General features: G+C 39.9%; 2 protein-coding genes across 4 annotated transcripts in view; one reads left to right on the forward strand and one right to left on the reverse strand.

Annotated features, from left to right (window-relative positions):
* Window positions 1-311: 311 nt before the first annotated feature.
* Window positions 312-23,763, reverse strand: part of mcph1 (microcephalin 1) — a 111,416-nt gene continuing 87,964 nt past the window's right edge. For both annotated transcript variants that reach the window (XM_056249371.1, XM_056249380.1), the window contains exons 14-15: window positions 1,925-2,162; window positions 312-692 (exon numbers count right to left, since the gene is read on the reverse strand). In XM_056249371.1, coding sequence (XP_056105346.1) covers window positions 640-692; window positions 1,925-2,162 — 291 coding nt within the window. In that variant the 3' untranslated portion in view covers window positions 312-639. The remainder of the gene's footprint in view (window positions 693-1,924; window positions 2,163-23,763) is intronic.
* Window positions 13,207-23,763, forward strand: part of angpt2a (angiopoietin 2a) — a 30,317-nt gene continuing 19,760 nt past the window's right edge. The window contains exon 1 of one of the 2 annotated variants that reach the window (XM_056249391.1): window positions 13,207-13,803. In XM_056249391.1, the coding sequence (XP_056105366.1) occupies window positions 13,384-13,803 (420 nt within the window). In that variant the 5' untranslated portion in view covers window positions 13,207-13,383. The remainder of the gene's footprint in view (window positions 13,804-23,763) is intronic. The other variant, XM_056249400.1, reaches the window with a different exon arrangement.

Below are 23,763 nucleotides of genomic sequence, written 5' to 3' on the forward strand. Positions count from 1 at the left end.
CTTTACATTCGATTATCATGAAAACAAATCTCAGAGAACGGTTGACTAGGTACCAATGTTTTATTAGACCAAAGGTTCATTTTGCGCCAGAGTTCTCCTTTAACACGCTGCTCACTTGATCTGTAGAAACGGTAAAATGGCGCAATTATGTTCCTCGGTGCGGATGGATTGCCATTTGAATAACACTGCTATACGCCATATAAACAAACATTCTTTACATGGCCAGGCGGGGAAAAAAAAGAGAATTGTAACATCCTTACCTGCAAGTCAGTGTTTTTGACAGTCAAATTTTACATTATCAGACAAGACAGTCAAGTTTGTCAGAATTTTATTTTCAACAGTGCCTTGTACAACCATGGTACATTCAGGCGAACATGTACTCTTTACTCTCAACCACCTTTACATTTATTGAAGAATGTTTTCAGCTTTTACAGTCAGTTTTATTAAATTGCTTGTTACAAATAAACACACAGTAAGATAAGAAATCTTAATAATAAGACAGTAACACTGCACTACTTAAGTTGCCAAAAACACATAATACAATAGAATTTAATAATAGTAGTTGCTACACAGATTGCAAATAATAATAAAGTCACAGCCAATTTTTACAACTTCAGGAGTATCAAATTCCAGGGATCTTCATTCCAAGACATAATTTTTATATGGGAGTAGTATGAGATGGGTGACACTGTCTGAAAAGCATAAAAACATTAGTTATATAAAATAGGGATGGCTTGATATCACTTTTTCATGTCTGATACCATTATCTTAAGTATCTGCAGATAACGATATGTTTTTTTTCTTGTTTAATCAGAACTTCTATACCTCACCTAACTACACACTACTGTTTTATAAAAAAAGAGATAAACACAACATCTGGTAAAATCTTAATTTTAAAAACTGCAGTAAATCAGTAAAAACATTTGGAGATGATTTTAAGCAAAACAGGTGAAAGCCCATAAATACAATCATTTTAATGTGACTTAATTTCTTATTACTTTTGACCAACATGTGGCACTGAAACCAAATTGATCTGGCAAGGTCAGTTCAGTGACAATTACACGCATACAGTGTGTTGTCAATATGTAATTATTTCCAGAGATACATCCTCAGATACAGTTGGCATACTGCGATCAAATTCGTTGATGCAGAGTACGAAAATGATTTTATCTATCAACACAAAATCCATAACTTTTCGCTGACATGGTCTGAAGATGATCTGACTCAAATTTGGTGAAAATCAGACAAACGTTCCAAAAGGAGTTAAAAAAACAGTTTTTTAAAGAAAAGAAAAATGGCGGATTGGAAGTTCGGCCGACTATGGCAAAATTGTTTTTTATATCTGTTTAAAGATATAGCCTCATGTCCACTTTGGCATGCTCTTTGTAGAATTTGTTTGGGAGTTATTCCAAAATGGTTTGACTAATCAACTTAAATTTTTGTGTCGGCATGGTCTGAAGATGATCTGGTTCAATTTTCATGAACATCGACCATATGGTCAAGGAGGAGTTCGAAAAAGTAGGTTTTTCAGAAAATTCAAAATGTGCATGAATATAACAAAAGGTGAAACCATTTACTGATGCTCAAGAAGGCAACTCAATGCATATAAATAAACTTTTAAACAGTATGTGTAAATGTTATTGTTTAAAGATCATTTTTTTCATTTAGTACTGCCCTTTAAAAGCTACTTAAGATAATAACAAGCTCTTCATATTGTAACAATGATTATTAATGTTGAGGGTTATTAATGGTGTACAGTTTTGTAGAGGCTAGCAATAGCAAGCTAGCTTTGAAAGCATAAAAGAGGGGGAAAAACATCCAACCCTCCCTTAATGTCCTGTGGCACACATGGATTTTGTTTAGGTGCGTTATGGTGATAATACATCACTCGTTGCTCATCGTTATAATTAATAGGCCATCTTACCTAAAATCCACTGTTCAGAAAGACTGTGGCTCCCCTCTGGTTTCTTGCCATTATACTCTCCAATACAGATCCCGGCCTGCCGCACACTCCGGCACACAGTTCCTCCACACAGCTGGATGAGTTCTGTTAGGCTGCTGCAGGGGGGCTGGGAGTGTGGGGACACAAACATGGGCAGCTGCTTCTGGAACAGGTCCTGCTGATGTTCCCCAGCAGAGAGATGCTGCTGCAGTCGGCATATCTGGAAAAACAGAGAAAATATTATTACAACCCATGTTCTTTTTCCAAATATTATGGGTAACATAAACCCACACACCAGGGGTCTCAAACTAAAATTGCAGCACTTCTGATATTTACTCACAGGAGGGCCATTTCAACATTCAAGTACAAGAAAGTGCAATATTTCTGATAATTTACTTTTTAAATGCCATTACTTACATACTTTTGTCATACTTAAATGTATATGGGTACATTTTATACCCACACACCAGGGGCACATATACATTTTATGTGCATTAGATTATTTTACAGTTAGTGCAATTTTTTTCTTTTTTTAAAACTAATTGAAACCTTGCATTGAACTAACAAATGCAATCCCTAAATACATTTGTACTTCATTCTATTTCTTGCCAGACACCTGAAAGCTTCTGCTCACACTGATCCACATTTGCTCTGATGGAGGTCACGGTTGAAACCCATAGTACAGCTTCTAAATGGGCATCACCAAACCTAGACATGTATTTGCATTTATTAAAGCTCATAGTTGAAAAAAATTATCAGAGACATGTACTCCCAAAAAGGCATATTACCTGACTGAACACTTTGGACAGCTCTGGGAAGGACAGAAGTAATTCTTGTAAAAATTGTCCAGTCATGTTTGCTTTTCCCTGTGAATTTAGCTGACTGCAACACATGGGACACACTGCACATCAGCTAAAAAGGGGTCTGCAAAAAGCTGGAAAATGCCTTGATGTCAGCAATACACTATTACAATTCCTGGACAGGGACGTGCACAGGGTTATGGGGCTCATGGGCTGAGGTGCACCTCCAGCAGGCAGAGTACAGTATAAAGGCGGAGTGGATTTTAATCCACACTAAATGCATTCTGTAATGACTCTGCTGCTCCAGATTTACTCCGGGGTTTCCATTTCTCGCTCGCACCAAGTTCCCATCGCTCCTCCATCGTGTCGACATACATTTTACATTCTAGTCTATAGTGAATCTGCAGAAATTCCTCGACGGAGTTTGTTTTTGTTGGTAGTGCTTTGCTCCTTTTCTGCTGTTTATTAAACTGTTTTCTGTGTCACAGAATGAACAAGCGGACTAGAGGAGACCAGTGCTTCATAATTAAACTTATATGAACGTGATATAAACTTATCACGATTTGCCTTTCACGGTTATGCTAGCTAGCAAAATATTGATAAATATATTGGCGTTTATTCTCATTATGAGCTGTTTGTTAATGATAGATAGACACAAAAGCTGCGTCCCAATTCGCATGCTATCCGTCCCAAATAGTATTAGAAAATAGAATTATTACGTCCCAAATCGTAGTATGTTTAAATGAGTGTTCCAAAGAGACCCGGATGGTCTACTACAGGGGTCTCCAACCTTTTTTCATTTGAGAGCTACTTTTTAAAAATGAAAGTGGCCGAGAGCTACTCATGTAATACAATACTTAAATCTCCTAAATAATGTCTCATAACTCATATTAACAGCTATCCAAACTGTTTTAGACCTAAAAGAGTTTTTGTAGGCCTATATATGTCACCATTAAATGTCAGAGAAAAGAACAGAATCAGAGATAAAAAAAAAATTATAGAAAATTGTACATATTATACTGTAAACACATAATTATAGTTGATTTTATAGTGCATCATAACTAGAGATGAAATCGCATGAACATTTCCTTTCATGATTATAGTGACCAAAATGATCACGGTTATCACAGAATCCTGTTAAAAAAATACTACTAAATAAAATCAGTTCACCAAGTTATATGTCGAAAACCAGCAAATAACAAAAAAATAGCATCAATATGCACTTTTTGTTTAAATAAACATTAAAATAATAACATTAAAAATGATGGCCAGATTTTAAAGGAGTGTCTTGCAACATGTTATCTACTAACATGTACAAGTTCAAATAAAGTTTTGACAAAAAAGGTTTTATAAAAAGATAAACCTCACATATTTCAGCCTTTAAATCATTTTTATAAAAAGAATGAGTCAAAAAAGATAAATTACGGACATTTACAATGCACATTAGCTTATCTTTTATTATTAATAGTAAAATTCGGTCCGATTTTCCCGTGGCGTCTGTCGTTGCTATGCAACCATATGCTCTCCACAACGACAAAGAAGTATTAGTAGCTAATCGATTTCCACTACCGAAAAACGCTTGCTGTAGCTCTGCTACAAGATTTATTTACGGAGAAGAGAAAAACACCCGCAGTGTTTGGGTGCACCCCATAGACAGTATAAGAAAGGTGCACCCCCACCCTTCATGTTGACTGAGCTTTCAATGTTGTTACGGAAAGAGTGAAGCTGATTGGTTGGATCTTGTCACATGACCTGCGGTGCGCTCGCGGCATTCTGAAAAGTTGAGAGGTGTGTTCGACATCGGCTGCGGCTGGATGTAACTGATCGGCGAGAGTAGCCGCGTGCAGGCGGGGAGGAGCTGCAAACGGAGACGTGAAGTCGGACACTTTCTGGTTCCCGTAGTGACCGCTCACGTGGTGTTTGTATACTTTAGCACAGCTGAAGTGAAATAAATGCAATATTTGCCAAATACACAGATGTTTCAGAGACATTTTCATTCAATAGAGTTCCGGGGGATGACGTTGTTATGCGACCGGAAACCACGGGCACCGCCATTTTGGCAGTATTCGGCATACTGGCAGACTGTTGTGGTGAAGGTTGGTGAGGGGTTCTGGTAGATCCATCATGACAGCCTTTGGCACATAGGATGCTGCATACTCTTTGACAACAGACAGGACTACTGGTTTGATGATCTGCTCCTCTTGTGTGCGGCATTGCGAGAGGTTGTTGTAGAGTTGGGCTTGCTCAGCAGCGGTCAGAGGTGGGAAAGCTGGGGGGGCAGAATGACCTTTCGAAGATTTTCCTTTTTTATATTGTTGAGAGTTGTTAAAAATTATGTCCTTGCCCTGCTGATACTCCACTTTCTTTAAAGAGTCCTCACTTGGGGTGGCCCACTTGCACTTTTTGGATGTTACAGCTATCTCTTCTTTTCTTCCATTGTTATGCTGGCATATGCTGAACAACACAGCTGACACATGGGAGCAGCTCTCACCAAGTCCAGCTGTGCAATTGCAGTGGGCTCCCAAGACAACCCCATCATTCCTCACCACCATCCATGGCTTTAACTGAGGGTCATTAAGCCTTTGGGAATGATTAACCTATACATGAAATTAAAAAATGTCAGCTAACTTGGTTGAGTGAGTACATCAAAGATACAAACTAACTACAGTCCTACAGATAGCCAGACGCACCGCGGTTGCTAGCCAAGCTAACATAAACAAACAACCCGGACCCCTACTAGCCATGCTAACGTTACACTACCTATTAAACTGGTACACTTACCCTTCCAGTGATGATGCAGCATTTTTTTGCTTGAAGATTCCACAGCTGGATGTTTGTTACAAAGCCAGACTGAGTCCATTTGTAACCCTCCAGGCTTTTGTAGGCTTTTAGAGAGTCACCCGAGTATGAAGATGGGAAGTTTATCAGGTAGTTATATATATCCGGATACTGCAGATCTGGGACGTCTTCTTCACCGGAGATACTTGTGAAAAGCACCCCGGGGGCATTGTATGGGTCGGTAATATTTAACCTATTTAATTTTTTTATATAAAGCTCAATGTCATGCGAATTAAAGTGAGATGAGTACTCCGATGGCTTGAAAGCGTCGGCGCTGCTAGAGCTGGCCATTTTTACTGCCAAAATGGCGGCCCGAACACCAGTAGTCACGTGGGGTCCGGAGCTCTATACTTTATGTACTGCTTCATACAGCGTTTGTTTGAACAAGAATAAAGTTCAACATAAGCCTACAGCTACTATCAATGAAGTGGAATCAACGTTTTTTAATCTGTTTTATTTTGATAAACATAACACAATACATCGCGACTACATGAAAAGATCTGTTTACTGTAAAAAAAAAACTGATTTGTGAGCTTTAGTGGAACTAAAGGTGTGAGAATAAACCGAATAAACACGAAACGCACGTGATCGTTGTCATGCGGTGAATCCGGCCAATCGTGGAACAGCTGTGTCGTCATCAGAGCTCGTGCAGCCCAGAGCAGCCGCTCTTCAGAAGCTGCGCTGGCTGAGTTCTCCGGCTACTCTCGAATCGCTCTCGCGGTACTTTGATGGCATACGTCACAGTCACGTGGCGTCGGCGCTGTATCAAGTCGGACAAAATTTCTAACCGGCATGCACTGCTTCAAGTCTGCCGCCGATCGGTCTGCGCAGAGCTGCATGAAGTCGAACAAGCCTGAGGTGTTTTCATCTCGCTGCGCCTGGAAAAAATTAGCACGTCGCTTCAATAATGAGCACGCTTGCCCAAGCGCCTACATTTGAAATAACGAACTTGACGAGCTACCTCCCTTGGCGAGCTACCTCCAATCAGGCCACGAGCTACTGGTAGCTCGCGAGCGACGTGTTGGAGACCCCTGGTCTACTATATCCGGTCAGAATCTGAAGCGCAGATCGATGCACTCGAACGGCTGATATTGCCCACAACCCATCACGCGTTGGACGAGGATTCGGTTAGAACTACAAACACGAGTGAAAAGTGTTAAAAAAAACTACAGACATCGAGGACGCGCGAGTCCGGCGGTTGTGTAGAGAGGTTTAGATGAAGGGGTTTGAGTGATTAATTATAAGTATCTAACCTGACGAAAATGTATTTATTCAATGTTGGCTACATTTTATTGCATCTGCAGCAGCATTATGAACTTTTGTAAAGATACGTGATTGACAGGGCAGTTTACGGTGATAGGTTGCACGTGACAGATCTGTCCGTTAAAGATGACGAAGTAGTATGTCCCAAAGCTTGCCTACTCTTTTGCTACACACTCAAAATTATGTACTTTTTCTTCACAAAAAGAGTACATACTTTTAGGGCGTAGTGTAAGTAGGCGAATTGGGACACAGTCAAAGTCTTGTTATCTTGACTTGTCCTAAACTCTGCAGGCGAGGGTGATTTTTCCCACACAGCTCACACTGAACTCAGCAGACTACACGTTGCAAAACAATAACGCACCATAAACCAATTTATCAACATGATCTTTTGTAATACATTCATCTATGAAGCAGCACAAAATACTGATGTGAACTAATCACACGGTGCTTGAAAAGTCTATTGGGATTGATGTCAGAATGATCGGGGCTTAAACGTAGTCTACAGTACAGGAAAGCTCACTCAGTCTGGACATTTAAGCAGTTTATTCTGCAATTTGAGGTTTCTTGTTTATGCTAGTTTTCAGTAGTCTATTAGTCGGAAATGAATAAGAGTGTGGCGGAAACTGCCACAAAAATCAATAAAAATGCGTCAAAATTATTATGGGAGCAAAAATTCCCTTTTAATGAGTTCCTTTTTAAATAAGATATCACACAAACAAGAGCGCATTATTTCTCTCAAATAGCCTATCAACATCCACCCTCCACGCAGTGGCAGTCCTGTAAGTTTTTCAGGCCAAGCTTCTCCAGTCTATGGACAAGTCAGGCCCGGATACATCCATCTTTAGAGTCCTGTGCTGCGTGACCAACCTCACCCTGCGCGCCACCAAGATGATGGCTGTGCAAAGAGCAGCCTGGTGGTCCTTGATCACCACCTCTGGCTAAACTTGTTGGAGATCAGATGAGCTGACAAAACAGCTCTACTTGATTTCCCGGTCTTCTGACAGGCCTTTTTGGCTCTGCAGTAGACGGCTGCTTCACTACGGCTCAAAAGTCATCGCATCATTTCCTGCATCAACCAGTGCGTTAAGCGCAACCCCTTACCAAAGCACCAGGGCCCTCACCTCCAAGCGCCTGTTCAGTTCAAGGCAGTGTGTTTGTTGCTAGTGCTGTTATTGTCCCCTATGAGTGTGTGTGCAATAAAGCAGTTCACCGCTGATGCAGCGGATAAAAAAAAAAAAGACCTTCAACAAAAGGGCATGTCTTCTCTTCACACTCTCTCTCAACAGCGCAAGGGTCAGCTCCCTGCCTCAGTTCTTGACATAACAAAAGTGGTTCTCCAAGTTACACAACTGCGCCAACAGGTGGGAGTATAGAACTGAATATAACTGATGGGGTGTGGTATATATCCACCTTACTATGTTAGTTCATATTGGCCCAGATTGTACGCATTTTGGACAGAGAGAGTGAAGACCTTACTTCTTTGTGATCGCTATAATTTGTGCAATATTGTGTGTGTTACTGACAAGTAATTAACTTATAAATGTTAAATGATTGAATCAATATAATTATTTTGCTTAAAAGTGTATCTGTTATTGTTACGTTTTAACTGCTAGATGCATGACTCATCACAGTTTCACTACCACAATAGCGTCCGGTGTGATACTAAACTTATTGATTATTAAAACTAATGTTGATGTCACTGTATAGTATTCGGTTTGGGCCTATCTGTGCGTCTTTAAGACGCCATTTTAATCATCGCAGTCTTATTAAACTGCGTCATTAGTTTCCTCAGTGTCACTCAATGTATATTGATAAGAAATGTGATTTATATACTGTTTGTAAAGATGTGTATAATTTAAGTGATAATGTTGCCAACCAAGTGTGCCTTCCAGCTTAAAAAAAACCCAGAGGAATCTGCTGAAACAATGTCAAGGGGGGATTTGTGTTGAACCACTGGACACTTGATAGTTTAAGCCCTGTTAACAGGAGTTAAGGTAGATAGTTCTGAACTGAAGGAATGCAGGATCACAAAAATGTAACTTCAATATGTTTTTTGTTACAGACGAACAAGTGTGATCTCAACCTGTTGAGATCTACAGTGGACACCTTTGTGGCCATTTTGCACCCTTTTTCTAAGCTCTAGTCTAGGTGGTGCTCTAGTCATGTAGTCGACTACTTCAACCACTAGTAGGCGCTGTCAGAAGCCATTGATTAATCGACCGTGCAATAACCATAACTTCATGTAGACACGCTTGTTTTTCTTGACGCAAACCAGTGAACCATGACCGAAACAACCGATGATGACAGGAAATAGACTACATGAATTTTGTCTTATTCTATTAGAAACTATTTTGAACCGGTTGAGTGAAGATCTAAGTGATGCAAGTACAGATCTGTTATTTACTGTTGAAGACCTGTGAAATTTTATATGAGGAGGCTAATGTTGTATAATAACTAACTGCTAACTGTTAAAATGAATTTTATTAATGTGTGTATATACGTATTATTTTCCTGGTGAGTTGGCTTTAAATAAGGTTTTATATAAGGAGAAATGTCTTAAGCAAAAATGCAGATGTTAAGGCTATAATGTTGCGTGCCAATTTACATGTTATTTTTCCTGTTAAATACAAAATGAAACCCGTTAGTTGAATGATTTTACAACACGTAAAAGACGTAATTGTTGAAAACATTGAGTCAATTAATAAACACTTGACTTATTTTTATGTCCCTTTTTAGCGGTAACAAACCACGAGTACTCGCGTAACTCGGGTATTGTTTTGACGAGTCACACCGTGTCTACACCAGACGCCAAATCCCCGACAGTAAACCTATGCCTCGTTCTATTTATGACGTACTCCAAGCACTCGTGATAGGAAGGACAAATGGATTTGCAAAGGTTTCTTTGTCGTGTCCGGTGTAGACAGCTTCTAGCATTGCGCAGCGCGTCAACGGTCACGTCTGGTGTAGACACGGTAATCGAGGAGAAATCAGTAGTCGTGCAACCCCTACTTGTACAATTGTGAAAGGGCAACTGTGCAGTCTTATCTATGGCAGCATACTTTAAAAATTACTTCTTGAATATCTACCACTGCTACTGCAGTGGACATACGTAATTCATCTAAAAATACATCATTTTGGAAAAATTTATTTTGGGAATGTTTTTGTTTTGGAGGGAAAAGGACATTGAATATGTATGCTGTATGCTGTCATAAATAAGACTGTACAGTTGCCCTGTCACAATTGTACAAGTAGGGGTTGCACAACATTTTTCTTTTAAGATTTTTTTTCTTTGTTTTAATTGATGCATTAAAGGGTTAAATGGAGTTTCCATATTAATGTTTTATTGAACAATGTTTTTCACAGTGTGAGCAGGTCTCTAGTGTAATGAAAGGAAAAAATAGCCTCCCAAACCTGTAAATGACAAACTCTCTCATCAGAATAAAATGGACAGAGGTTTTGCACGTTGAAAACGCTGTTTAAGAAAAAGAAGGTCATTGTGTAATTTCCTTCCTCCTGCAACTTCCTTGTGACATTAAATGACTAACACAAACAGGAGCCCTCCCAAACATGTAATACGGGAAAATTATTCATCCCCTGCACCTGAGCGACGGCCAGCCTTTCTTTGCATTCTGTGCATTTCTAGTGAAAACTGCAGTCTTAGAAAAACAGGTTCAAAGGGGTTCTATATACGCTGTGTCCGACAGATGAAAAATGCTGCCTCAACCACAGGATACGGCGGTAGGAAGGCAACAATGCATGTCCTAATCCAATGCTTGTGTCATAGTCCTGTCTATTACTGATATACCTTCATCTTACCAATTTTTGAGGGCAGCATAGATGCATCATTATATTATATATAATTATATCCAGGGTTTTTAATTTAGGTTTGAAGGTAGTAAAGCATGTATTATAGGCTATTAGGGAAATATAATTTTGCCAAAGAAGACCTTTTACTTTAAATAAATGTTGATTTACAATAAGCCTACTTTAGTGTAATATATTACCATTTCATCATACTTAATGATTTTAATGTGACTACCAGTTGTGACGAATAAAAGCTCAACTGGTTTCAGTCAAAATAAAAGCTCAAGGGTTTATCTCTTGCAAGTGTAGAAATTAGGATAAAAGTATTGTGATTTCTCTACTGTAGCATAATATACTTGTGAAATAGTAATTTTCATTTATTTTACAGTGCATTTGTTTTACAATATATGGCTATTACTGTCATAGGAATAATAATATAAAATTATAATTATTGAGGGTTCAGGTACAAGTCAATGCATTCTTTCTTTGTTCAATTTGAACTTTCAAATCTGAACATGGGTTGGAGCTCTCATTTTTGAATTCTCAGAGTGTACACTATATAATGGTACTATTATCAAAATAAAAATCTAATTATCTTATCAAAATACCTAAAATATGTGATTGTAAAAAGTGTTTTCTTCAGTCAGTTGAAGACGCGGTTCACATGATCAGGATTTTACCACCTCCACCTCATTTTGAGCCAGGAAAAAAACCCCTGATATTCCACAATCCTGTCCGTTCTATCCCATGAAAGTTGAACTAAAAAATAAAATGTCAATTTTTTAACAACTTTTTCACATTCTGATGTAATTTTAAGAATTAATATTGTAGTAGTTAAATATTCAATATCCCACATATTCAAAAATATGGTGGGTGAACAAATTATTCACCCACCAACATATCCTGTCGGTACTGAGACTTGCACCCGCAACCTTCGGGTTACAAGTCCAACTCTCAAACCATTAGGGCACAACTGCCCTAAAGGATCTATATCAGGTGGTCTCAACTCCACTGAGATCAACTGAGATCCACTTTCCTGCAGAGTTTAGCTCCAACTTTGATCAAACTCACTTATCTATATCTTTTAGTAATCCTGAAGACATTGATTAGATTGTTCAAGGTGTGATTGATTAGAGTTGGAGCAACTCTCTGCCGGAAAGTGGACCTCGAGGGCCAGAGTTGAGAACCCCTATTCTATATAGAACCTCTTCTTCTATGAGTGTGTAATGCACTCTACACTGAATAGAAGCTTTGATGGTCATCATAAAGCAATGTTCTCTTGGAAGTGTAATGGAAGTGACGACAAGGACATAATATCCAAGCAGAGGAGACACCCAAGGGGTTAAAAGACAAAACATCCTCTGAGCGGAATTATTTCCTCCCACAACACCTGCCTTCCCCTTCCTTGATGTCAGCTTTTCAGTCCAATATACTGTGATCATCTGAAATCAGGAAGTGCTCTTATGGACTTGCCTAATAATATTTTATTTTTATAGGTCAAATACTAATGTAGGCTGTTTGTAATTTTGAAAACATTTTTTTTACGAGTATCTGGTGGACTTTTTACGCATCTTTGAATAACTATCATAAGTTTAACACATTTGTTTTTAACACCAGAGCCTTACAAAAACTGATTTTAACAGATTTCAGAAGAATTTCCCCACCAAAAATGCCTTACACATATTGCTGTTGGTATGTTGAATAAATAAAAATGCCAGAGTAAACAAAAAAAAAAAGAAGCTTTAACACTGCTGTACTAACAAACATTATTTCAAGAGAGACAGCTGAAACCATGAGAAACTGAACAGACAGCAAAAACACAATCAACTGCTTCTCCCTTCCAAAGAAAAGCAATGACCGCAAGAAATGCATGACCATATCAGACAATATGAAAATCAATGACAATCAGGAATCCACGATAAGAGCTTTTACAAATGTCATCTTAGTGAAAGCCAAATACTTTTATAAACAAGCAGCTTTTCATCTTTCGGCATATTACCAACATATCAATTTGAGTAACAAGTCAACCTGAAAAACTGACAACAATATCAGAATTTCTTAATTTTTTGAAGACATTTTTCAAAAACCTAAAAATGTGCTTCCAGTTTTCAATGAGAAGATTCTCAGACTTTTGGATCCCACTGTGTTCAAGATTTAGGACAGGAAGTGATGGTCTTGAAATGATAGTGTGAGTGACAACTGAAAGACCCTCTCTTTATCTCTCTTCAACCATTCAAGGGGACCAATGCTTTGAAGAGGAGAATGTGGAAGGACAAAAGCAAAGCAAAAAACTCAACTGGACATGTGGTCGTCTGGTGTGACTTGGACACTGCTGAAGCTGCATTACTTGAATTATACAGCTGCATCCTGAGTAGAGTTTTTTTTTTTTCAGCAGCAGCCTCTAAGTAAAACACAAATACAACCATTGCGTCCCCGTCCTCTCCCGCCGACCAGAACCATTGTCTTGGCTTTTGTTGGAGCAGCAGATACAGGCAAGAGGGAGAGCTTGAGCTTCAGGGTCTGGCTGGAATGCTCTTTATCCTCCTCTTTCCAAGCAGTGCTCCTCAAGTAGAGGCCATGGGTCATGGGAGGAGTCTCAGTCCTTCACAGAGGACTTGGGTAATAAAACAGCCTGTTAGACTGATGAGGGATGAGTACAATCAGCCTGTGAGCGAGTGACACTCTACGACTGCTTCTGTGACACGGTCTCCTCCTCCTACTCTTGATGGCATATAAATGAGTGTGAGCACAGTCCTGGAAAAGGAGAATCAACTGGATGTAGAGACTTTTCATTCTTCAAACACCCATCTTCTAATAAGACAGGAACTAAGATATTTACTTAAACAGGTAGAAGTAGTATTAAATATTTTCAGAACAAATATGCTGAACACCGGCACACTATTTCTAATTTATTGCCTTAGTGCTGGGGAAGCATTTACGACCAATTCAGATGCAACAGGAAAGAAGTCATACCAGATCCAGAACGGGCCATGCACCTACACTTTTCTGCTGCCAGAACCGCAGAACTGTGGAGGTCCTTCAAGTACCTTCACCAACCAAGTGCAGCGAGATGACCTGGTTGACTACGACAGCTCAGTCCAAAGACTAGAACAACTACAGACCATCATGGAGAACAACACACAATGGCTGCAAAAGGTACCAAGTTCCTCTTGTACATGACAGTAGAAAACACAAGTACATACATAGATGTGGTTTTTAAAGGAAATTTGCTTATATTTTAGGACACTTTTGTGGTTTCATTTCAGAGTTAGGTTTGTTTTGTTTATGTGAAAGTAGTTTTCTAAACTTAAATGTGAATTGCACCTGAATCCACTTACAAATGGGAGTATGGTTTGCAGTTCAACTTGTGGAAGTGAATCATTACTGATGTATAATTTGCATCTTGGCATGCCATCACTAACACTTAATAAAAACGATTAATTTATGACATCTCTGCTTCGCATCTCTTGAAATGCATTCTCGGCAGACAAATGCAAGTGCTGATTTGTGCGTGTAAAGATTTGGTGGTAAGTTTCCGGTAGTATTCTTTGTGGTACTTGCGTTGATGCAAATGTACCATGGTTCAGACCCAAATATAATGTCAAGACAGACCTCTGGGGGAGGGAAAAGGTGTTAGAATCAAACTCAAGCCAAGCAAACTCAAACCGAGACTTAAGCCAGAGAGCTGTATGACTTCAGTGTGCTTTCCTCACAATGAAACAATGTAATCAGTTCAATCAAGCAGCTAAAAATCAGGAAACAAAAATGAATGCTTAGTTAAAGGAATGAACGTTATTCCTTTCAATGCCATCAGTGAGGCAAGGCAGAGTTAGTTCAGTTGGTAACACTTTACAATAAGGTTTCATTAATTAACATTGGTTAACTACTGTAGTTCACATCAACTAACAATGAACAATACTTCTACAGCATTTAGTCAATGGAAATTTCAACATTTACTAATACATTTTAAAAATCCAAAGTTGTGTTTGTTAACATTAGTTAATGCACTGTGAACTAACATGAACAAACAATGAATAATTCGATTTTTACTAACATCAAGAAAGTTTAATAAATGCTTTAAAAACATATTGCTTATTATTAGTTCATGTTAGCTAATGCATTAACTAATATTAACAAATGTGACCTTATTGTAAAGTGTTAACATTCAGTTTGTTTCAGGATAATGTATATGAACATTGCAACCATGTTCGTATCCGCATCAAAATAATCAGTCCAAAATTGCCTGAACAAGGTGCTCTCGGCCAGATTGAAAACAATCTCTGCAGTGGTTCATGTGTGGAGAGAAAGCAATCTGACACAATAACCTCTTCTCATTGTTTTTGATATCGTTGATGTTGAATGCGCTACTAATCAAACAATATCAGTATCAATTTATCATCTATTTTTGCACTGCAGAAATGGCACAGAAGCTGCATCTAAAGCAGCATTTAAATGTATTTACACTGCAATTATAAATGCATAAATTATGCTATGATTTTATATACAATTTCATATTTCAAAATATGAAATGAAACTGAAATTAAATGATAGGCTACTTAAAAGAGATATAAAACTAAAACTGCCAGTAGATGGCGGCAAGTCACTGTCTTAATGAGTCATTGATTGATTGATTAATTCATCAACTGTACAAATGGTTAATGCACTAAATTTTTTTTTCTTCATCTTAGCATTTTAGAAATGTTTGCAGTGAGGATGAAACTTGTCACTCATCATTTCCATCCTGTTTATTTGAGTGTTGGCTTGTTTCAGGAACTCAATACAGGAAAGAGAACATACAAGGATCTGCACTCAACATTGTTTAGATTGAGATTTACAACAATTGTCTTTTTTAATAAAACTGAAAAAAGCCCATTGTGATGTGGTAAAATGCTAGTGAAAATTTTTATTTAATATTAAACGCTGCTAAAATATAATTGACAGTACATAAATGGGTGTGGTGAAACTACACTAACGAAACATTAGAAGAACTGCATAATGCACAAAGTGCTGCATCAAAACTATATATACATATATATATATATATATAAAATGTATATATGTAGTATGTATGTATTAGGGATGTGGCGGTGAGGATATTTCCCCACCGGTTAATTGAAGTGTGACAACACCGGTATCACCGGCGGGGGCTTTTAAATCGCTAATTGGAAAGCGAAATTAAAATGTGCACGTCCGCACAGGCATTCATAGTGGTGCGGAGTAGAGCGAGCATTTTCAATTAATTCGTACCATAGGAATGGACTGAAAACACTCACTCTGTTCTGCTCGCTCCACGCTCATGGACACGCACCATATGAATGCCTGTGCAGCCGTGCGCATTTTAGTTTGGTGGTGGGGGGTGGTGCCGCGGTGGGCAAGTGATGTAACCGGTGTTGCTTCTGAACACCAGTAACACAGTCAACACCGACTATCGTAGAAAGCCTAGTATGTATGTATGTATGTATGTATGTATGTATATATGCCTAGTTCTGTCATGAAACTCTAGATGGCGCATGCTGATAGGTCATTAACGCAAGCTGATGATATTTACAGCATTAACTACTTGGAACAAGCTGATTGGTTCATGTCGCATCTGCAGCCAATGAGCTTGCTTGCTGAACATTTAAATGGCTGGTTACCATTCACTATAGCAGTTTGCAGCACGCTTTCAGAGTTCGTCTAAAACCCCCCACCTTCCCCAGCTCCACCTGTATAGATCTGCTATGGGTAATTGATGTATGCTAATTGTGCAGCAGCAGTATGTCAGCGTATCGGCGTATGTATTGGCAGTAGCAAGTTCCTGTACTTGCTCTGCAGCCGCAGCAGCAATAATCTACAACAACAGCAATAATCAACAGCAGCAGCCATTCAGCAGCAGCAGTGTAGCAGATCTATTCCGCCAAGACCAAATACATTAACAATGTCATATCCATTACCATGCTAAAAATATCTAGAGAGTTGTCATGTATATATATATAGTATTTGCCTATACACATTTTGGATGAATAAAACATTATGTATAATTTTTTTTTATGTTTTGATATATAAAACACATCCTATATGAGATTAATCAGATATATACAACATAAAAGTAATATTATACAACTTACATCTGCAAAAAAATACTTGAATGCGCACGTAAACTTGACCATGCTTTTCTGAATGTGTAGCTAACCATAAGGCTAACCCTTCTTGTTTTGAACTTCGTGCATGTGTACTGAATGTTAAATAAGTTAATGATAACAAGGCTGTGTTTATCATGGTGATTTGTACAGAGACTTCGTGGATTTGCACTTAACAAGCCTAAACAGACGAATGATTGAGATCGACTGAGCGCGTGCGATTACCTGCGTCTGTCTTTGAGGTCAAGTCTTATATATTCATGAAAGGTTTGTCATGTCCAAGGAAAGCGAAATATTTGTCGTATCATCATTTTAACGTTTAAGGGTATTAACCATGAATGGCGTCAGCGCTGGTCAATGCATTGAATCAATGCCATTGGTCTCTATTAAGTGAAGCATCAGCGTTACCCATGCGACGCATTGCTGGTCAGCTGAGCCTTAAGAAGTGGAGCTCAATTAAAATAATTAACAGCTTGTTTTATTACATCTATCTTTTAATTAATCAGCGTTTTTGAACGTGTTCGTTGAATAAATGGTTTATTGACTCAAAGACGGTCCCTTGCTGCCACCTAGTGGGGTAACAATGTAACTGCACACTGAGTGTCTATGCGCAGAGACGAAGAGGATGATACTGGTGAAATATCAGCAGAAAGCCTTTTGTCCAGTCAGATTCGAGGATCGGAACTAACTGTTATACATAGAATATAAACCTGACATTAGGCTATTTTTATGTTATGTGGACTCTTATTTTGACATTCTCTTCTGTTTACTTTACTTTCTGTTGCAACGCTGTTTAGTTTCGGTTACATTGGTTACTGAACATGTATTGAACATGAACACTTATTTATATAGCAACAAATAATCAAAATAGAGACAAGACAAAATAAATCAAAATAAATAAATAAATGGCGATAATACCGCATATCGCGCTATTGAGCCACTCAAAATTACTGCAAGGGAAATTCCTTCATCGCTATAGCCCTAACGGCATGCTGTCCTAACACTAAACAATCAGACTTCAGGCACTGCCCAAAATGTCACAATAACCAATCAGAAAATAAAGAAATATTTTTTTTAAGTCGATTAAGTCACGCCGATCTTCATGATCAATATCAGCTGTACGCAAGTAATCGTGCACATCCCTGGCTAACCCTGCTTCTAAATTGTGAAACTTTCCTTGTGGGCTTTAGAACCACGATAACCCGGGGTTAAGCCCAGTGTAAAAGAAAGCCCTTCTGATGGAGTGTCAACTCTAGTGTAGACGGGTCCATTCCTTTTTCCTTTTTTAACCACGATAAAAAGAAAGAAAAAAGAATGGTTGTTGTATTTTTAAATGCTATATTGAATACCAAAATTTACATTAAAACCGTATACACAAATTTCATGCGCAAAAAATTAAATATCTATCTATAAATTACAGGAATGTCTGTCTGTGTGTGTGTGTGTGTGTGTGTGTGTGTGTCTGTCTGTTAATCGCATATCTCTCGAACCGTTAGTCCGATGGATCTCAAACTTGACAGGTGTCTTGCTACGGGCACGAGTAAGTGCAGTGCCGAGTTTGACGTTGTTTGGATTAGAAATGCAAAAGATATCGCTAAATATATCGCTAAAAGAAGCACGCATTGGTTTTTGCCGCTCTAGCCGCTGGCCACTCCCCCTCTCGCACTGCACACTGAGTGAGCACAGCGCAGGACCAGAGACAGAGGGACGAAGAAAGCAGATTTGCTCCCTGAATCGTCGCGCTTATTCATTTGTTAACTGAATCTGTAAGCCAGCTTTACGCTGTTTTACTTCTTAATATTATATTTAATGCGTTCGCAGTCTCTTTCACGGCCATCATTTGTAGTAAATGCTATTAACGTTATGTGTCATGCGCGCTGAAGTTAGCATGTATATGTTAACTATGTGATGTTTAATGTGCTATGTTAACTATGTGATGTTTAATATGCTATGGTAAATAGTTGCCCTGCCTATTCAACAGTATATAGCAGGCTTTAACGAGCTTAACGAGTATAGTAATCCTCTTACCGATCGTGTGACAGCAAATCTATGAAGGTAAAATTATGACAAAGAATCGCATGCACATGGTAAGGCCATTGCACACGGTAAGGCCATTGCACACTGAGTCCGAAATTCGTGTCCGAAATTTTCGCACGTTAAAAAATAAATACGACCTCACGTTATGTCAATCACGCTTGCACACTGCCTCCGAAACTTTCGTCCGTCATAAAAATCTAATCACGAATACGAAAAAACGCATACGAAAATTTCGGACTCTGTGTGCAATGGCCTTAAGATTTGTGAAAGCGTACATAAGATTGCAAGCGTAAATTAAATTTGCATGTGGAAGAGAAGATTTGTAAAGGTGTAAATCGCCCTTCAAGTGTAAGAAATAAATATTTGCAGCATTTAACTGTTATTCGTAAGTGTAATTCATGCATTTTGAAGCTGCAGCTTCATGCTAATGCAAAATAAATAGGATCTGTATTCTTCAAACTTTCCTTTTTCCGCGCTTATACTTTTGGCACGGTTTTTGCGCACAAATGCGGCCAAAAGCACTGCAAGCCTGTGAACAGCAATTTGCAACCGAAAACAACAGAGGCACGAACTGCAAAACAGATTAACTGCGTAAAAGTTTAATATGTTTATTTAAAGCTACGCTGTTTACTTCTTAATATCTATCTATCTATAAATAGATATTAAGAAGTAAACAGCATAGCTGTTTTTACTTCTTAATATATTATTTAATTATGGTGCGCTTAACATTATCGCTATCTTTCACGGCCATGTAAATATATTACTGTGTCATGCTTAACATTATCGCTATCTTTCACGGGCATGTATCTGTATCCACTCTAAATATATCCTCCAATGCATCATTATGTCAGTATCAGTATGCTTTCTACCATGCGCAAATAAAAATGTCACTGAACTTTTGCTGTGTAATTGTAACAATGAGCACTCAAACACACCAAACCAACAATTGCTAAAAACACACACAAAAAAATTATTTTGCACGGGCATTTTGCACTAGTTGACTTAATTTCAGATTTTTTAATTACATTTTGCATCTTTATAAAATAAAATAAAAAATGGACAGATTAATGTCGGAAATTAATTAAAATGAAGAAATTTTGTTTTCTTTCGCAAAATGATTGTTTCTCCCACAGTTTCAAAAGCCATGTCTCTGAAACCACTATAATACACGATTTTAATAATACTTGATTTTAAAACTGAAAAGGGCATTGCAGAACTCCTGTCCCAACATGGTGAGAGGGAGATTGCTCCCCTCTTGTTCCTGTTAAAAAGTCAACCCATTCTCACTCACGTCACGAGGGGTCCGATACATGTCCAAGAGAAATGGTGTCACTATACTGACAGCAAATGCGCCCACAGCGATGCAGGACATTCAAGCGCATAACGTGAAAAACCCTTAATGTGGCTTAATGTACTAAGATCAAATTCAGCATACACCTGATTAATAAAGCATAGCCTACCACGTAAAAAAGCAGATCAGGTCAAATATGAACGCAACACGCTTACACTTTCAGTGTTTTCCACTTAGAAAACCGTTACAAAGGGAATGCTTAACATGGTTTAATTCAAGACAGTGATATTAAAAGAACAAGATTCACTAGGCTACAAACATTAATAAGCTATAAATAGTTTTAGTAAACCCCATTGCTATAGCTCTAATATATCGTCATCCTCAGCAAAACAAGGACTTCTTAAAAGGTACAATATGTAGGATTTTTCGCCGCTAGGGGTCGCTAACCTCTTACAATAACAAAGGCCTATATTGATGACCCAAAGCATTAAGAGGAATTATGGATCTTGTCAAGCTGATGGATCTTTTATGGATGAGTGAATACTTTGATGTTTTTAACATGACTGTGGTATGAAGCAGGGCGCAATTGCTAATGAGAGACGTTGTAGCAATGTTCAGGGAAGAAGGAGGCGGGAACCGGCAGACAATCAAATTAAAACTTTATTTAAATGAAATAAACACAATACCTGCCAGCAGTCCCTCACGGAACTGCTGGCTACCCAAAATAAAATATAACTACCTGCCAGCAGCCCCTCACAGACGACTGCTGGCTACCAAAATAAAATAAAATAAAACAAACAAAAGCAGGCCTGTTCCTCTCTCGATCATCCACTCCGTCGCTCCTCCTTTATGCTTCCGCTCCTCCGTGAGAGATGCGAGACCGGTGTGCTTCACAGGTGCTGCTCATTAGCAATCGCACCACCGGCCTCGCGACGTTCTCTCACGTCCCTCGGCCGTCCTGCTCACCACATACCCCCATCACCCCTCACAGGCCGGGGGGTACACCCGGGCTGTGCCTACTCCCTCCCCCCGGCGGCGATCCCTGGGGGATATGGACCGACGAGCCGAGGGAAACGGAGACGGAAGCACGAGGAGCGACGGACACGAGAGAGGGGAGAGAGGAAAAAAAAAAAAATTGGTCCGGCTCCCACAACGCGCTGCCATCTTGTCCCTCACCAGCTGGGCGATCTCCTCCGCGGTGCCCGGCGGCGACGCTGGATGGCCCTCGTTGGACGCCTCGACGCTGCCCCGCCCCCGGTGGACGGCGACGGCTCCTCGGGTGCCTTGGGCAGACGGCAGGAGTCCCCCGCTCCCTGCTCCTCCCCTTCACTGGCGGATGGCAGCAGGCTCCGGCCCACGGCAAGCGGCGGTGACTCCTCCTCTCCCTCCCGGAAGGCAGCCGCCCCTCCATTCCCAGGCGGTCGGCGGCGAGCTCGGGCGTCCCACCGGCAACTCACCCCAGCGCCCCGCCTCGAGCGTCCATGGCCGCGAGTCCCCCGCTCCCTGCTCCTCCCCTTGGCAGCAATCTCCGGCCCACGGCGAGCGGCGGCGACTCGCGCACCATGCTTGATGGCACCGCGGATTCACCACAACGGCGAGGACCCTCGGACAGCGCGTTCCTCCCTCTTCCCGGGTTTCGGCACCAGTGTAGCAATGTTCAGGGAAGAAGGAGGCGGGAACCGGCAGACAATCAAATTAAAACTTTATTTAAATGAAATAAACACAATACCTGCCAGCAGTCCCTCACGGAACTGCTGGCTACCCAAAATAAAATATAACTACCTGCCAGCAGCCCCTCACGGACGACTGCTGGCTACCAAAATAAAATAAAATAAAACACAAACAAAAGCAGGCCTGTTCCTCTCTCGATCATCCACTCCGTCGCTCCTCCTTTATGCTTCCGCTCCTCCGTGAGAGATGCAAGACCGGTGTGCTTCACAGGTGCTGCTCATTAGCAATCGCACCACCGGCCTCGCGACGTTCTCTCACGTCCCTCGGCCGTCCTGCTCACCACAGACGTATACCAGCGTCACACGCAACGCGAGTCCCGCGGATATAAAGGAATAAGTACATATACCGAACTACACGCACGTGCTGAATTACTCACACAGGTCAGTTTATTAGACTAATTAAACTTGAGGTAACGCAGGGCTGTTTCACTTGCTCTAACAGTTAAACTATCACACTAAACAGCATTTGAGTGTGTTGAATGTTGTTAGTTAGGTTGTTTGTTGGCTATGTATACGAGACTAACAGTAAGCTAGATCAACATTAGAATAACATACAGATCATATTCTAACATTTCATCTACATTTTCATCTGTTGAACTAAATAACATTGATTAGTTTTATGTACATTTGCTCACCTGTCTAATAAAGTACATACAACACTCGCGTCTCTGTCAAGTCGAAGTTAGTCGCGGACGTGGAGCTCTCGGAATCTCGAAAGATGTTGATCTTCGTTTTAGTCCTCTTTTTGTCTCAAAGTCTGCTTGCCATGGTCCATAATGTTTGAACAAAACAACAACAGCGTGAGCGTCCTGCTAAGCATAACCCAGTTGTCCACGTCTGTCGCCATGGCGTGTACGAGCTCGTACTATGGCAGTACGAGCGGAAACCGAGGGTAACGCGGATATGACGCCATTGACTGGCGCCTCCTCACCCCTGCTCACACGTCCCATTTCCTTGGTTAAAATCGCAATTTTCTCACGATTTACAAATAGTTGGAAACATTTGGGATATTGTAAGTAATCAACTAAACAAAATATATAACATTGGCCAAGTGGTTTTTGGATATTTTACTGCAAAAATCCTACATATTGTACCTTTAAGTGAACTTGCTGTACTAACGGGGGATTTAGTGGGGGATACCAAGCATGAACAAATATTGCTGTTTTATTATTTTTAACATGCATGTTTGCTGTGCTTCTAAACCATATTCTTCAGAATTATTTAAATCTGATTGAGTCTTTTGACTTTACTCAATGGGTTTCTTATCCAACACATATCTATGGCCATACCCTTGATTTGATTTTAACCCATGGATTCTCTATTTCAAACATTGAAATCAGTAGTGCATCTTTCTCTGACCACAGGCCTTTATCTTTACTGTTCCTTTCACTGTCCGAATCCACATAAATCCATCGCTGGAACGCTTAAAGGGATACTTCACCTCTGGAAATATGAATGTGTATTTAAAATGGGTCATTTATGTAGAAAAAATGTGAAATTATTTTTGAATTTGGAGCTTTCTAGACTGAGAAAAGCCAGAAAATGTATTCTTGGCTTATGTGGATGAAAGGCAACAACTCCCAGAATGCACTTGCTTCGCTGCCCTAGGAGGCCACGCCTACCGGTAACAGAGCGCAGTAGTTAAACAACAAGTCTAGGCTACTAGTGAGTCTCCGTGATGAGTCTGCCCGGGATGTCGAGATCGCCCAAAATGTCCGGGATTCGGCTTTTGCGTTCTACAGTCGACATTCATTATGTTTACTGTGGCGAGCAGGACGAGACTGAGGGCTGCGGGAGAACGGTGCGAGACCGGTGGCGTGATTACTGATGAGCGACACCTGTGAGACGCACTGGTCTCGTATCTCTCACGGAGGAGCGGAAATTTTCTTAGCAATGTTAAAACGCACATCAACCGATCACTTGTTTAGCGTTCATGTAA

This window comes from Rhinichthys klamathensis, unplaced genomic scaffold, assembly GCF_029890125.1.
Source record: "Rhinichthys klamathensis goyatoka isolate OS25496 unplaced genomic scaffold, OSU_Roscu_1.1 h1tg000003l_1, whole genome shotgun sequence".
Taxonomy (NCBI): domain Eukaryota; kingdom Metazoa; phylum Chordata; class Actinopteri; order Cypriniformes; family Leuciscidae; genus Rhinichthys; species Rhinichthys klamathensis.